The sequence below is a fragment of the Dendroctonus ponderosae genome, unplaced genomic scaffold (assembly GCF_020466585.1).
Source record: "Dendroctonus ponderosae isolate FM_Combo_2020 unplaced genomic scaffold, Dpon_F_20191213v2 Dpon_F_20191213_6, whole genome shotgun sequence".
Taxonomy (NCBI): Eukaryota; Metazoa; Arthropoda; class Insecta; order Coleoptera; family Curculionidae; genus Dendroctonus; species Dendroctonus ponderosae.
In genome coordinates, this window is record NW_026018814.1 from 2,975,432 (window position 1) to 2,989,217 (window position 13,786).

The following is a 13,786-nucleotide window of genomic DNA, read 5'->3' on the forward strand; positions in this document are numbered from 1 at the left end:
AATTAAAACCAACGTTAAAAAGGCAAATTGATCTACCACTTTCTTAGTGAAATACTGCAAATTCTGAGAAACATACATATGTGTTCTGTGCACACTAATCATTAGGTACGCTTTAGTTAAACCCCGGCTGTTCTGGGCAACCTAATTTGTTCGCTCATACAGTCGTTCGTAAAACCTATATTTTTAAATTTGAGCTTATATTATTAATGACTATATCTGATTTACTTTTGTAACTTCATATCTGAAATATATCATATTGAGCGTCGCCTTTAACACAGAACAAACTATTTTTACCACAATTTTTGCAGTTAACAATTGAAAATGTAAACATCACATAAAACATCATTGCGCTTGAACATATGGCCTAGTCTGTATATATACGGTCTGATTCTATATACCGTCTGTAACATATCTATAATTCAAATACGAAGAATCACTTCATACAGTGGCAATTCATTTTCTTCGGCCCAACGTAGGCACAAATTAAATTAATCGACCGCCTATTTACTGGGTATGTTCTGAAAAGCTTCGTCTTCGTAATCGAAGTAGTGATTTTCTCCCGTGACATTAGCTACTATCTCATCATCTTCCAAGATTTCTATAGCCTAATTTTCCATCATCACCTCTTGCCCATTGCTTGAATTATAACATTATACACTATATCTCAAATCTGTACCAATGTCAACCGTTAAATTTTATCTGAATATGTATTTTCTTTAAGCCGCGGAAATATGGCAATAGCATGACTGCTTAGGCCCATTTTCATCATAAACAAGCGAACCGCAGTTTGACGAAACTAAGTTTATGTTAAACGCCGAAATTAAACGTGTTTAACTACGGACCGTTTTCACCAGCGCTTCGGCACGTTCGGCGTGTTTTATTGAAACGCAGTTTAAGAAACTGGAAACACTGGCATCGTTGCAAAAGTGAGAAATATTACGGTTCTCATCGCAAAATCATCTTATCAAGGAACCATTTCGGTCCATGACGTCAATAACCCGTTATCAAACCCAAACTTTCTGCTCGAACTAACCGTAAAATTTTAAAGTTTGCTTTGTTTATGCACGGTTTGTACATTCGTGTATGGCTTATGACTGGTATACACGTTTTTATTAGATTTTCTATTTGAAAAATTTCTTAAACAAGTAGAAAATTAAGTCCTGCGGACGCCCTTTCAGATCCTTATAAAATTCATTGAATAAACAAGGCAAGCGGAGGAGTCTAGAAGGATTTTACTGGGTAAACATCTTCGCTGGAATCTCACAAAACCCAAAACACCAGCTCTATCGCGGAGCTCACCCTATGTAAAATTGGATGTGATGTAGTTGTGCTGAAACCCTTAAAATCTCTAGCAGAAATGTGCATGCATTCTGTGACATAAAACCGCAAAGCACCGAGAAGTTGGCTTATCGGCGACACAATTACAGACAGGACAGACAAAGTACATAAGTAACAATCAAATGTTCGTAGACTTCTTCGAAAATTAAGTTATAAACTGGCCTACGTGCCATTTCTATTTTATTATTTTTTGGTCGACCGACAACAATTCTTTACACAGCGAGGTTAGATCAAGTCTTTAAACGGCGTTTAAAGCTATAAACGCCCAAAATAGGCCAGTTCGTTTCTTTAAACGCGTTTAAGCACAAACTAAGTTTAAGGTTCTGGTGAAATCCGTTTCGCGCGTCAAGCAAAGTTTCAGACGATAAACTGGTTTAAGATCGCTTGATGAAAATGGGCCTTAGGCGGCAATCATCTCTGATAATAGTATTCGCCCGTACCCACTAACGGCGAAATTTGGTCCGCAGATTTATTTTGTACGAAATTTGCATCGAGTCGTATCTGTTTCGTGGTTAACCATTAACGCACCGATATTTCTTCGAATTTGGCTCGCCACGTATCAGATATGGCAGATATTTCGCTCGTGTATGGGGCGCTAATGAATCCAATTGGAAATGCTTACCTGATTGCTGCTCAGCTGCTGGTTGGCTGGCGGGCATGGGCGCGATTTCCTGTAGGAAATTTTGTAAATCGGCCAATCGAATTCGATCTATCTCATTGGCGCCGGCACCGCTTCGTGGTGGCCGTGGAGCCGCAGGAGTACTGACCTAAACATGGGAGAGAAACCGATTATTTCAACCATACAAAAGTTATATCACAATAGGCGAATATCTCGGTTTTTCGGTGCGGGTCAACACAATTTATGCCCCGTTCTTCACCCTACGTTTCCCCAAAATTTGCTATTTCTAGAAGCGTGCGCTGATTTATGCGAACTACTCAAATGGAGACTCAACTAAATTTACCCCCCGTTTTTCGAACATTTCAGCACTTACCGGTATGGCAGCATTAGTGGGTGTCGCGGGAGAACTGGATACATTCTGACTGGTGGTGGTGGTGGTCGTGGTGGTAGGGGTAGCAGCAATAGTACGATGAGTAATGGCTGGTGGGTTGTTAGACCGATTGCACCCCACATGTCTCATCGTTCCCAGCAGACTCGAAAGCCCACTCATCTGGCCTGCGCCTCCAAACAGCTGCATCAGTTGCGACTGCGACATGCTACTTAACAGTGCCTGTAAGTCCTGGTCAGGGCGTTCTAACGAAGACTGCACCGCACTGGATGGGTTGTTGAGCAGTTCATTGATGCGCTTGCAATTGTCTTCATCTTTATCGGTCTTGGAATCCTGCAACGTATCGGTGGTTTAATGGAAAGTTGTGCTGATTGATTGCCTCGATTGCGCTCACTTGCAACCAGAAGAAAAACCGTCGATTGGACGATTTGAATTTCAGTAAGTAGACACGTCCGGTGGTGCATTGCGGAACTTTGACATACTCGCAATCGTCCGGGAATATTATCAGATCGTCTTCAACTGTGCCTGAAATGTTAACCATTGAAAACTCCCTATACCGAGTTGGGCCACTCAATTACCAGTGGTGCGGTCCTGCCAACAGAAATGCATTAGGGATTCCTCGCTCTGGTAGATGTAGATGAGGCCCTTGCGCTTCTCTGGGTGTACCATAACGCCTATTAAACCAAAGCAGATAATTGCAAAGCAAGCAAACAGACTTGACTATACACAGACCTTTCATGAACATTTTTCCAGCTTTCACTTCAATCAGATGCTTGTTGCCTCCGGTTGAACCCGGGCCGGCAGCACCACTCCCAAACAAAGCACCTCCAGCTGGCATTTTTAAGGTATCTGCAAATATCTGTAGAATTTAATGGGCCTCCTCACTGTCACATCGCTACAGCCCCCAGGTAGGCCACACAACCAACTTGGTTAAGAGGGCTAACGATCCCCAGCCTTTTGGCAGCAAATCCTAGCTGTACTTACCGGCAGGATAAAGGAGAACTTTTTAAACACCTGGAACAAAGCAATTCCAGATAAACTTCCCAATGACTGGTGGAAATGGGTTTATTTTGGACAGTCAAATTCGAAGTTGAAGTTGTCTTGCACGTCAGCCGTCAGCCTGCCAATGGCAGTGTTGCCGTACAAAATTTCAATCCTCCGGTTTACCTGCCACGTTATACAAAAGTGTTTTTGCTGTAAATTCTAAATCGCTATAGATATATGGATACCGGCAAACATTTTAACAACGCACACTTTGCTTTGTCCATTTGTATCCTTTACCAACCAGAAGACATTCCCATAATTCTCGATTTATGGACAACCTGGCAACAACACGATCGGCGACTGTCAAAATGCAAACTGACATTGTTGTCGTGTTAACGTGCAGGAGGTGGGGGGCAGGTAAGAGGAAACAGCAGGCAACTTACCGTCTCGTCTCGTCGGCCATTGGAAACCAGCTGATTTGAGTTGACTGATAAAATGTTCCGGTTTTTCAGCGTGTTTTCGGCCGGAAAAGTGATCGAAAACTGTCGGTTGGGTGCGGGAATCCAGTGAGGTGGTGCCGAGCACCCATACGACTATGGACCGGGAACAATGGTCGCCCGATTACCCACAATCTGCGAGACGAGCTGATATGGAGAGTACCAGCAGTACCGGGGATGCGGAATCGCAGACGGCGGCCCTGCAGCCCGACCAAATCAAAGAGGATCCGGATGGCAAACCGCCCTTTGTCCACGTGAAGAGCGAGTTTGGGCCCGGTAGTGTTGCAATTAGGTTTGTATTCAGCATTGACAGTCGTGTATTTTTAGACTCACTGTTGGCTTTTGTTGACTGCTCCGGCCAGACTGGTACTGCGGTCTTCTCTAGGTTATACCCCCTTTGCGACTGCACTGCTGAACACGGTGTTTCTAATGTTTCACATTATTTTTCTAATTTTACTCCGGCCGCAGTTTGACCGTTCGAAAATAATTTACGAATATATACAGGGCGTCTCGTAAACATTCCCCAAATTTCATGTTAATGTGTTGGCAAAAACCAATGTTTCAGAATAAACTCAGCCGCTCTTGGTTTGATTGCATGGCTGTTTTAAACGAAAATAAGCCGCCTCCAAGTGTTTGCATACTTTTTTCTCATTTATTGGAAACGCACTTCTTCGGTAACCTAATTATCTTTATTATATTTTTTAAGAGACTTTTCTCGTACGTTACGTCACGTAACTGCACTTTTCATTACGAATAGTCAAAGTGCCAAATCGCCGCTTGTCAGGTGTCACCAAGTATTGTCACATTCATTGCATACTAACTTTCAAATTTCAGTTAGTTTTATTGATATTTGAGTGGAACGTGTTGGAAATTGCCCTAATTCCCACACTCCCAGAAACTCGCGTAAAACTTTCACCCATTTTTTGGCATTATTTGGGCATCAAGCAACTGAGAGCGCTGTTTGTGTTCACCTATCTAATCTGATTGACTGATTAGCATTGGGTGCGAATCCCTGACCTTACTTTTGAAGATACTGATGCATTCTGCACTATCGCATTTATTGCATCTGACAAGATTTTCCATGACGCCCACTGAATCGAGCCCAAATAAATAAACCAGTCGCGCCTTAATTAAGAAACCAGCTTTAGAAAATAATCGGCGGAACTTTTTAAACGCTCGCCATTTGGCCACTTAAATTGATTGAATCTTTTCATTGATTTAATCATTTTGTTGGTTGCAGTGACAAACCCCGACAAACCATCCAGCTGATTCTGGCAAATATCAAAACGCTCTCCCAGAACGACAAATATCTTCTGTACCTAAAGTTGCCGTCGGAAATCAGCGACATAATCGACCCATTCCGACAGCCGCTCAACCCGCTAGGCAGCCGGTCCGAGATTTGCCGCACTATCGTTTGGATCAGAACGCACTTGGAGGAGGATCAGAACATCTCCCTGCCAAAAAAGGAGGTCTACAATGAGTATGAGTAAGTTATCGGGGCTGTTTAAGCGAATAAATTCGCCAATTTTTGCTGCCGTCTAGTTCAAGGTGACTGATAAAAAGGTACTTACCTATCTTATCGGGAGCAAACACACAAATTTCTGGTCATTTGAGACAAATTCTGCGAATGGAATTTGCAGGATTACTAGACGAGATTTATCAGCTTTCTCGTGTTTGTTTTACACAGTTTTTCTGAGCTTCAGTCCCCGCTAAGTCTGAGTTATTTCGCAGGCAATATTGTGACAAAAACCACATTAAACCTCTGTCACAAGCCGATTTTGGCAAAGTGATGAAGCAAGTGTTTCCGAAAGTGCGAGCGCGTCGATTAGGGCAGCGCGGCAACTCCAAGTACTGCTATTCGGGGCTGCGCCGCCGGATTAGCCTCGAGCCCCCTTCACTGCCGGACATTGTCGATAATCCCCTGGTAAGGTAATACTGGTTGGCAATCATGCAGATGACAAATGATGTTTTATTTGGCGCCCCGAAAACACTCATTAGAATGCGGTTTTTCAGTCGACTGAAAACTCCATCACCCAATCCAGTGTATCGGCCGCCTGGCTAGTGATTAAGGACTGGGCGCAGCAACAGTTGGGCGTCCAATTCACATCGCTGCAATCTCTGGCCCATTATCTGTCCAGGAATTGCTTTGTGGGCTCGGAAGCTCCCAGTAAGGTCTCCGCAAATGGCGATAGTCACTCGAAAGGTACAGGAGGCAACTGACTTTGTGCTGATTTGCTCACCGAATACTTGCAGGTGAGGAGCCAGTAGGTGGGAAAGGGGTGAATAAGCACCGCGAAATGCAGCTGCAGCTACAGAAGAAGATCCAGCAAAGGAACGAGGGCAAGGAGCGGAAACGTAAGCTTCAGGTAAGCAAAATGCTCCTCTCTTGAAGCGGCACAAACGCTCTGTTGATCCCAATTGGGACGAACGTATAGCGCGCCTGTTACACGCTTATGTTAAAATGTTGTGTGTCCCACAGACTCCCAAGCCCGAATCAAAGCCGGTAGCTAAAAAGTGTCGCTCGCACAGCGTGCCAGCTTCCGCTATTGCGTCAGCGCTGACGCAAGAATCCGCCCTATTGGGGACCGGATGCTTGACTAGCGGCGAATGCAGCACAGCGAGCAGCAGTTGCGGCAGCAACAGCGTCAGCCCCACTCAGCAGAGCCGAATCATCTGTGATCAACCAGAGTTCACCCAACTGACGGCGTTACCTGACTTTAAAAGTTTCCAGAAACCGGTGACTGAAGGAGTCGCTGGTAAGCAACTGCTCAGTTTGCTGATAAAACCGACGTTTTCCTAAGAATCAACGTCTTTTGCAGGCGCAGTAGTGCCAGACAAGGTGGCTCCGACTGGGACCAAAGTTGCGATTCCACGACTACAGCCTCAGACGCCGTCCAAAGCGGCCGGCCAGGTGAAAGCGACGCCTCCCCATAAGGCCAAGTACAAATCGATCCAGCCCAGACTGCAACCATGTGATATTGCGACGTACAACGCGGCCGCCGTGCCTGTCGCACTCGCCGAACCTCGATCTCAACTTGTGCAGAATGAACAAGACAAGCCTGTTAATGGTAAGATGGAGACCGGGCGTGCACGCCAGTGGCCTGGATGGGTTTTGCTTGGTTGCAGATAAGATTATGGATAAATGTGCAGATAATTTGAATGAATGCGGCGGCGATGACGAGGACGACTTTCCGTTGACTCGTGAGCGCCTGGACAGCGTCAGCAACGTGGAAAAGGATGCGATGGACGAATACTTAGGTACCACCTCTGTGCTCTGGTGTTGGCGCTGAATGAAACCCTTCGGTTATTTGCAGGCACTAACAATAGTCAACACGAAGAAGAGCTGTCCAAATATTTCCACACCAACGGTGATTCGGCCGAGATTCCTGCCCCCGATCTGGACCAAACGAGCAAGTTGTCCACGCTGCGGCAACTGCTGGAGCAAAATGGCATATCGGAAAAGCGCGCGCTGGCCTCCATTCTGCCCGAGCCGGCGCCGCCCTTTCCCAGCTTGCCGCCCTTCCTGCAGACATTACCCAGCAGTCGGCGTCGCGTAAGCTTCGAGACGCCCCTGGCCGAGGACGCGGTGCCGCCCAGTCCGAGCGCTCAAAACAAGAATTTCAGTTTCACCCCAATCTCGCCAGGGCCGCACTCGCCCACCCAGTCCAAATGTTCCAGCACCAGCGCCAGTCCATTTGTTAGTCCACGGAACACGCCGCTGCCGCGGGCGAAAAACAATGCTGTTGCCAGCATTCTGTTGGCCTCAGATTCGCGCAAGCGGGTCAAAGTGAAAAAGGAGCTGGAGCTGAGCTTGGACATGAAAACGGATGGGGCGGTGAAGAGCTACATGGCAATGTCGGCGCCGGTCAGCCCCATGCTGGCTTCCGGCAAGTGCAACTTGCTGCAGAAGCTGCTGAACGCCAGCAGCAAGGTTCAGTACACGCCCGAGTATGCACAGCCCGGACCGGGAGAAGACGCGCAGTTTTTTCCGCCGGATGCTCTGAACCGATCGCAGTCGGTTCCGCTCAGTCAGATGCAGGCGGCTTTGGACGGCCAGATGATCAGCAGCCTGCCGGAAAGCGCCGTTAACGTGAAGAGCTTGCTGAACACGTTGGGCAACGAGGGCCAACTTTGTGATAACAACAACATCGACACCTTCAACTTGGACATGTCCAGCAACAACCAGTGCCTGATGGAGTACGGCTTGAACCTGATCAATACATGCGGAGAATCGGAGTTTTCGCAGTTCGGGCACAAATTGGGCGCGCGAAATATCACCCGTTCGCACAGCATGGACGTGGACAGCAGCGGCGGCTTCGACGTGAACAAGTGCAGATCGACGCAAATGCCGTTCACCCCGACGCTGAAAGCGCCCGCCAATCGAACAGCGAACAAAAACTTCCTGGCCAACTCCCGGTCGTACCCGTCGACGCCCCTGAACTCCACCGAAACTTTCATCTTTCATCATCAAGTGAGCTCGGACTGTTTGATCAACGGCTCCGAATCGACGACAGAAACTCTCGATTTCATTCCCACCTTTGAGATCGACAGCTCAGACACTGGCGTTGGTCAAATGGACGGCAGCTTTGGCTTGATGGATGACAACGGCATCTTGATACAGCAGGGTTTTAACGGTAATATCAACTAGTTACTAAGGGCTCATTAGACAGTGGCAACTTCAGTTCGTCCCAGCCACGTCGATTCATTGATTATTCAAGTCTTTACAAGGGTTGTCTGTGATAAATTTTTATTTGTTTTTTGAATATTAGGATTATGGTAGTTGTTGTTTTTTAAATTTGCGCCATTGAAACGACCACGACGCGAAACAGTCCCAAACGAAACGTGGGGAGCGGAAAGTTTGCTGATTGGTTCCGGTCATTAACCCGAAAGAATGGAACTTGAAATTTTCTAGCTTCTAGCTGTTTTTGGTATTCGATGGCAACCTTCACGATCCGACACTAATCGGCATTCTTACATGGTTCCCCATCAAGAGTTTGGCCGCGATTGGGTTGTTTAGGTGTCGCTTCCAAGCATCTATTTTACACTGGGTTTGGTCACTTTTCCTTAGTCTCCCGGTGAAATTTATATTGAGAACTCGGAAATTAGATGCTTGGAACGGCCCGTTTACTTCACAGTTTTCCGATTGAGACTGTCGGGGGTTTCAATGGATTCAGAGCTTTTAATGCAAAATGGTTGTTCAATCAACGTCAAAATTTCTATTGTACATACCTTGTTATCGTTTTGTTTTTTTATTATTATTATTATGCCTCAATTGTACAATAATTATGGTTCGGCCCCAATTGTGATACAGACCATTGTAATTTGATCAATTTTTATACTTGCTGTGCCTGGAAAACCGTTGTAAAGTTTTCTTTTTCTATATCGGGACTGGTTTCTAGTTTGATTTAACTTATGCAACTGTCGGCTGTCAGTTGATTTGTTGATCACCAGCAATGTTGTCAAGTTGACCGCCGTCAAACTATACAACAAACAGCAAGAGTAGACCTTGCACACTAAACCAACAATTATACTTATGCCCTTTTGAACGTGGTAGCCTTAAGAATTATTATACAGGTGAATATTTGTCTTGGGGTATTGTGATATAGGGCCCTCTCACGGGCTATTTTCAGACAGTCGAACCCTCTGCATTAACTTTTTTTGTGTTTTGGACTATCGGCTCGAAGAAATGTTTATTTACAATACATATCGCCTTATAGTGATGAACAAACCTACCAGACCAGCAAGGCCCTTTGTCGGAAATTGCTGTTAGCTGTAGGTGCGCGCTAGTAAGTGGTATAGATTTGTCAAGGCTCGTAATAAAAGTAAGATGTGATAGTATAGTTATAAGTCAGTAGAGAAGGGGGCATTTTCTTTGTAAAACTGGCAGCAACGCTTGGTACCACCACCGTTGCACCCGATTGGTGGGCAGCGGGAGTTGCCGATGTAAACGAAGCTTACGCGATTGGTCCACAGGCCTGACCCTAATTTTCTCGTCATGCGCAAACAGAAATTGAACTTTTCAAATCGATTTATCACGTGCCTCGAAGCACCTGAAATTTCCCTTTGATTTTATTTGGTGAAAATGCTTATCCGGATATCGAGGATTTTCCTTTGTACTTTCTATTTTTTTTTAATACCGATTTTTAATTGATTATCCGGTTTTTTCACCAACTCTTCAAGGTTTTTCATGGTTTTTGTGGAAAACTTTTGTATTCCAATAAATGTAAGTGTCATTTTTCAATCAGAAGCGATGATAATAAACAAGCACTTTCCTTCACTGTTCATTTGTTTTAAAACTGCTTCTTATGAAGCACTTTTGCTTCTTTAGTAAGGAAAGTCATTACTGTCAATCGCCGTCTTGCATCGAAAACTACTATTTATCCCTACATAGGTAAAAATAAGCGCACCACTGGATTCAGCCACAACACATGAAAAAATATACAATTTAAAAGAAAGTTGAACCATTATGGTAGTTACTGGCCAATTTATTTTCTTTTTTCACGATTTTTTGTTTTCCGAGGATTTTTGCTTAAAACTATTATTAAGGTCCGGCCTATTGGTCAAGCGATGATTGATTGATGTGTGTCCTTGTCAATTTACACGGTGGTTCAAACATATTACTTGTTTTCGGTTCATTCCGTTTTCTGGTACTGCGTAAGTACACGAGTTTTTAACTCCCAGAGGGTCGGGCGGATCCTCTCTAAGGTTCATCTAACCGCACGTTCTGTCCCCGATGAGGGATCGGAACATTGGCCTACTGCCTCTACAATTAATATCTGTTAGTGTTTATTAATGATCTCTTTTGTATGATTTGCCAAATAATGAAAAAAAGAAACAAGCAAACAAATGAATGTGTAGTTTTTTGCTTTTTGGCAGAATATAATAATATAATTATGGTACTGTAATCGATATAGTGAGGAAAGGGAGGAGGAGTGTGAAAATGAATCGCCGACGAAGTCTGAATATAAAATTATTGGTCTAAGCTCAGATAATGGTGGGGCAGAGTTGTTATTTTCAAAAAGTACAAATTTATTTTACAAAATGAATTGCAACTTAATAGATCAGATGTTTGGTGTACTATTTGTATCTATATGAACAATAAAATATATTCGTATCTCGTGCTGATTTTTTACCCATAGATACGCAAGTTAGCCCAGATATTTTCGCATGCAAGGATCTTGACAGCTCTGACCCTAATTTGAAGATTTAAATTTAGAATATAAGTATAAAGAGCATCATATAAAAAATTATCCGAAAATCAAAATTGTAATACGAAATAATCAACAGCCGCAACATTGCAAGTATACAATACCATCGTTCCAGTGGCAACGTGGCATTAAAAATATGCTTGCTGCTAACTTCACGCCATCGCACGATTGCTCCGTATACGCGCTGCGCAGATATTTTAGCATGCAATGATCTTGACAACTCTAGCCTTAGTTTGGACATTTAAATTTAGCGCCCTGAAGTATTTTTCTCAGAAAATTTCCTAAAAAGCATTGGTTAGGGAGTTTTTTAAGTCGTGCCGATTTGTCTGCGCAACACTTCCCAAAATGTGTTGATGGTTTCAAATGGAAGGGAACAATGAAAGAACATTCCGATGTAGCTTTTTTCATGAAGAAAGCACCTAATAAAGGTAACGAACATGTTAAATAATAAGTGTTTGAACATCTTTAGCTAAGTTTTTATATGCAGTGCGTCTAAGTTCGCATGTCGAGGGTCGCACGAAAAAAGACTGACGTGTTTGTTAACTACAGCTTCTATTAAGACAAACAACACTAGAATTTGAACAGGATTATAACGTAGGCAAGAACGTAACTGGCCAGGAGAAGAACATCCAGAAACTTGGCCACGATGTACCAATCAGACGAACTGGCACTCGGGGGCGTTTCCACATTATTCGAAATGATCGTGTCACCGTCCTCCTGCTTCTGCGAGGCGGCCGCCCCCTAAAAAACGCCCACTTGTGCTAGTTATCGCCAATTTCGAGTGTGTTTACCTTCAAGGAAGCGTCCTGTAGGAAAATCAGCTGGCCGGGCCTGGACGCGATCAAAACTGAAGCGCTCACGGCCACCCAGGCCGGACTTTGGCACTGATTTTGCATCATATTCTTCAGGACAATCGTAAAAACTATTGCGAGTCCGGCCAGTAAAGACGAGTCCCGTGAAATCGCCACTGAAACCGCCGCGAAATCAACTCCAATGTCACGGTAAATCGTTGAATTGCTTACACAGACTGGGCAGATCCTCCCCCGTGGTGGGTATGGAGTAGACCAAGTTCTGGATATGGAAAATGTGGACAATAATGGAGACGCAGTTGAGCACAAACCGGTCCCTGTTCAGGGGCGACATGGCCATGGCGGTAACAGTGACCAGGATGCAAACTGGAACAACAATGACTGAATCCGCCCCCCTCAATGAATTTGGGGAAAAATACCAATCAGAGGAACAACGACGTTAATGGTGTGAGTGTGACTGTTCCGCTTGATGTTCAGCACGATGTCCACTGAGGGGTAGGTGTCGTTCGGGCAACAGCTGTAGTTCCCCTTATGGACCACCCCTTGGAAGTTGACCAGCTCCCACTCGCCATTCGAGTCCATTTCTTCCGTATCAACAACGGGCTTCATCTACGGAAGAGGCAGGGTGAATTGCTGCTGCACGATCCCGGAACACTCGACAACTGTACCGGTTTGATGGCGATCTCTTCGCCCTTGTGCACCCAGGATCCCATGCGGATTTCGCAGCGTTGCATGTCGTACGGAAACTTAGTGAGATTGGGGACGCAGAGGGCATCGAAGTGGACTGGGGGGACACAGAACACGGTGCCCTCGTACGTCACTGAGCACGAAATGTCGCCCACTACTTTCGGATCAGTCGACTGGTCCTTCCTGCAGCGGAACCGGTGAAAGACCAAACGGGGAAAATCGATCATATTTTATACCTGTTGTAAACGGACAAATCCGGATACCAAATGTCATAGTTGGGCGATAGATGGATGCTTTTGATGCCGTCGTAGTCCTTGGGTTGCCACTTCAGGTGCTCGTCCAGCCAGATCTGAAATGACCTCATCTCACCTCGTGAATCTCACCCCCAGCTAGGGCTATAGTCATACTTACCACTGTCATCCACGCATCGACGCTGAGCATATGGGAAAAGTGGTCCTGAAACCGGAAGTACCTAGATACTCATGCCACGCCCACTAGGATGGTCTTGTTATGCGACTTACGTATTGAAAGTATTTGAGCATCAATCGGAACTGAACAGTGGTGGCGTTGTTATGGTTTTTGACAGGTCTGATATAACTGTCATAGTCGCACAGCAGATCAGCCCTAAGTCGGGCCGGTGTGGTTGACCCAGAGCTAGAAGGGCATTTTAGCTCGTGATCGTAAGCGCGCGCTGAAGAAACGTGTTTTTCTCAACTCCCCATTGCATCCTTACTACTCCACCGTGCTTACCTGCCCCATGGAAAATAGCGAACAAACACACAAAGCGAAGCATATTGTTCGAACGACACACAATATGGAACTGAAAGGCCCAGCGCGCTACTAACATAACGTGTAAACTTATCCAGGAAAAACGGTACGCCCATAGGAGTCCGAACTGAATACCATGCGGGATCCACCTTCCATCCTGCCGTCGCCTAATCGATCTCTGATAAGAGTAGCAAGATCCGAAAAACCTCAATTTGCACTTGTTCGCATCCGAGATTCGTTCCGATTCATTGTGGAGTGGATAGAAACGGCCGACCATTGGCGTGTTGACGCAACATTTAAAAACCTGAATTACTATTTAACAATAGTTCCGATGATATAATAAGGACAAGGTACCAACTAATGCGGAACAAGTACGTTCCGTGAACCGAGCTACAGCAGTTAAATCGGGCTGAGTACAGCAGGCGAGTGGCAAATTGACTGATCCAGCGGAAAAGAAAACATTAACATACATATGCGAGGGTCTTGGC

At 45.1% G+C, this 13,786-nt stretch overlaps 3 protein-coding genes across 6 annotated transcripts in view; 1 reads left to right on the forward strand and 2 right to left on the reverse strand.

The window, feature by feature from the left end:
- LOC109536293 (proteasomal ubiquitin receptor ADRM1 homolog) overlaps nucleotides 1-3,476 on the reverse strand; it is a 9,846-nt gene extending 6,370 nt beyond the window's left edge. For 2 of the 3 annotated variants that reach the window (XM_019902449.2, XM_019902447.2), the window contains exons 1-6: nucleotides 3,330-3,476; nucleotides 3,078-3,194; nucleotides 2,924-3,019; nucleotides 2,740-2,870; nucleotides 2,331-2,678; nucleotides 1,961-2,105 (exon numbers count right to left, since the gene is read on the reverse strand). In XM_019902449.2, coding sequence (XP_019758008.1) covers nucleotides 1,961-2,105; nucleotides 2,331-2,678; nucleotides 2,740-2,870; nucleotides 2,924-3,019; nucleotides 3,078-3,183 — 826 coding nt within the window. In that variant the 5' untranslated portion in view covers nucleotides 3,184-3,194; nucleotides 3,330-3,476. Of the gene's footprint in view, nucleotides 1-1,960; nucleotides 2,106-2,330; nucleotides 2,679-2,739; nucleotides 2,871-2,923; nucleotides 3,020-3,077; nucleotides 3,205-3,329 lie in introns of all 3 variants that reach the window. The other variant, XM_019902448.2, reaches the window with a different exon arrangement.
- Nucleotides 3,477-3,575: 99 nt separating this feature from the next.
- On the forward strand, nucleotides 3,576-10,941 carry LOC109536289. Of its 2 annotated transcripts, XM_048667690.1 has the most exons (10): nucleotides 3,576-3,746; nucleotides 3,842-4,118; nucleotides 5,067-5,312; nucleotides 5,558-5,750; nucleotides 5,840-6,029; nucleotides 6,080-6,192; nucleotides 6,306-6,582; nucleotides 6,646-6,894; nucleotides 6,953-7,084; nucleotides 7,141-10,941. In XM_048667690.1, the coding sequence occupies exons 2-10, from the start codon at nucleotides 3,925-3,927 to the stop codon at nucleotides 8,472-8,474; spliced, it is 2,928 nt and encodes a 975-aa protein (XP_048523647.1). In that variant the 5' UTR covers nucleotides 3,576-3,746; nucleotides 3,842-3,924; the 3' UTR covers nucleotides 8,475-10,941. The 2 variants fall into 2 exon arrangements, with proteins under 2 accessions (XP_048523647.1, XP_019758003.1); XM_019902444.2 differs by having other exon boundaries at nucleotides 3,576-4,118.
- A 628-nt stretch (nucleotides 10,942-11,569) lies between these two features.
- Nucleotides 11,570-13,779, reverse strand: LOC109536291 (acetylcholine receptor subunit alpha). Its single transcript, XM_019902446.2, has 9 exons — nucleotides 13,281-13,779; nucleotides 13,052-13,221; nucleotides 12,942-12,986; nucleotides 12,767-12,879; nucleotides 12,512-12,713; nucleotides 12,263-12,452; nucleotides 12,057-12,209; nucleotides 11,826-12,001; nucleotides 11,570-11,775 (listed from the first exon to the last, which is right to left on the reverse strand). Exons 1-9 carry the CDS (start codon nucleotides 13,573-13,575, stop codon nucleotides 11,605-11,607), a joined length of 1,515 nt encoding a protein of 504 aa, XP_019758005.1. The 5' UTR covers nucleotides 13,576-13,779; the 3' UTR covers nucleotides 11,570-11,604.
- Nucleotides 13,780-13,786: the final 7 nt, after the last annotated feature.

Coding starts and splice junctions, on each gene's coding strand:
- LOC109536289 (XM_019902444.2), top strand. CDS start 3,925: ATGGACCGGGAACAATGGTCGCCCGATTACCCACAATCTGCGAGACGA. Junction 6,030..6,079: donor TGGCGATAGTCACTCGAAAG/GTACAGGAGGCA, acceptor GAATACTTGCAG/GTGAGGAGCCAGTAGGTGGG. Junction 6,583..6,645: donor GGTGACTGAAGGAGTCGCTG/GTAAGCAACTGC, acceptor CGTCTTTTGCAG/GCGCAGTAGTGCCAGACAAG.
- LOC109536291 (XM_019902446.2), bottom strand. CDS start 13,575: ATGGTCGGCCGTTTCTATCCACTCCACAATGAATCGGAACGAATCTCG. Junction 12,987..13,051: donor TGCTCAAATACTTTCAATAC/GTAAGTCGCATA, acceptor TTCCGGTTTCAG/GACCACTTTTCCCATATGCT. Junction 12,880..12,941: donor TCGATGCGTGGATGACAGTG/GTAAGTATGACT, acceptor AGGTCATTTCAG/ATCTGGCTGGACGAGCACCT.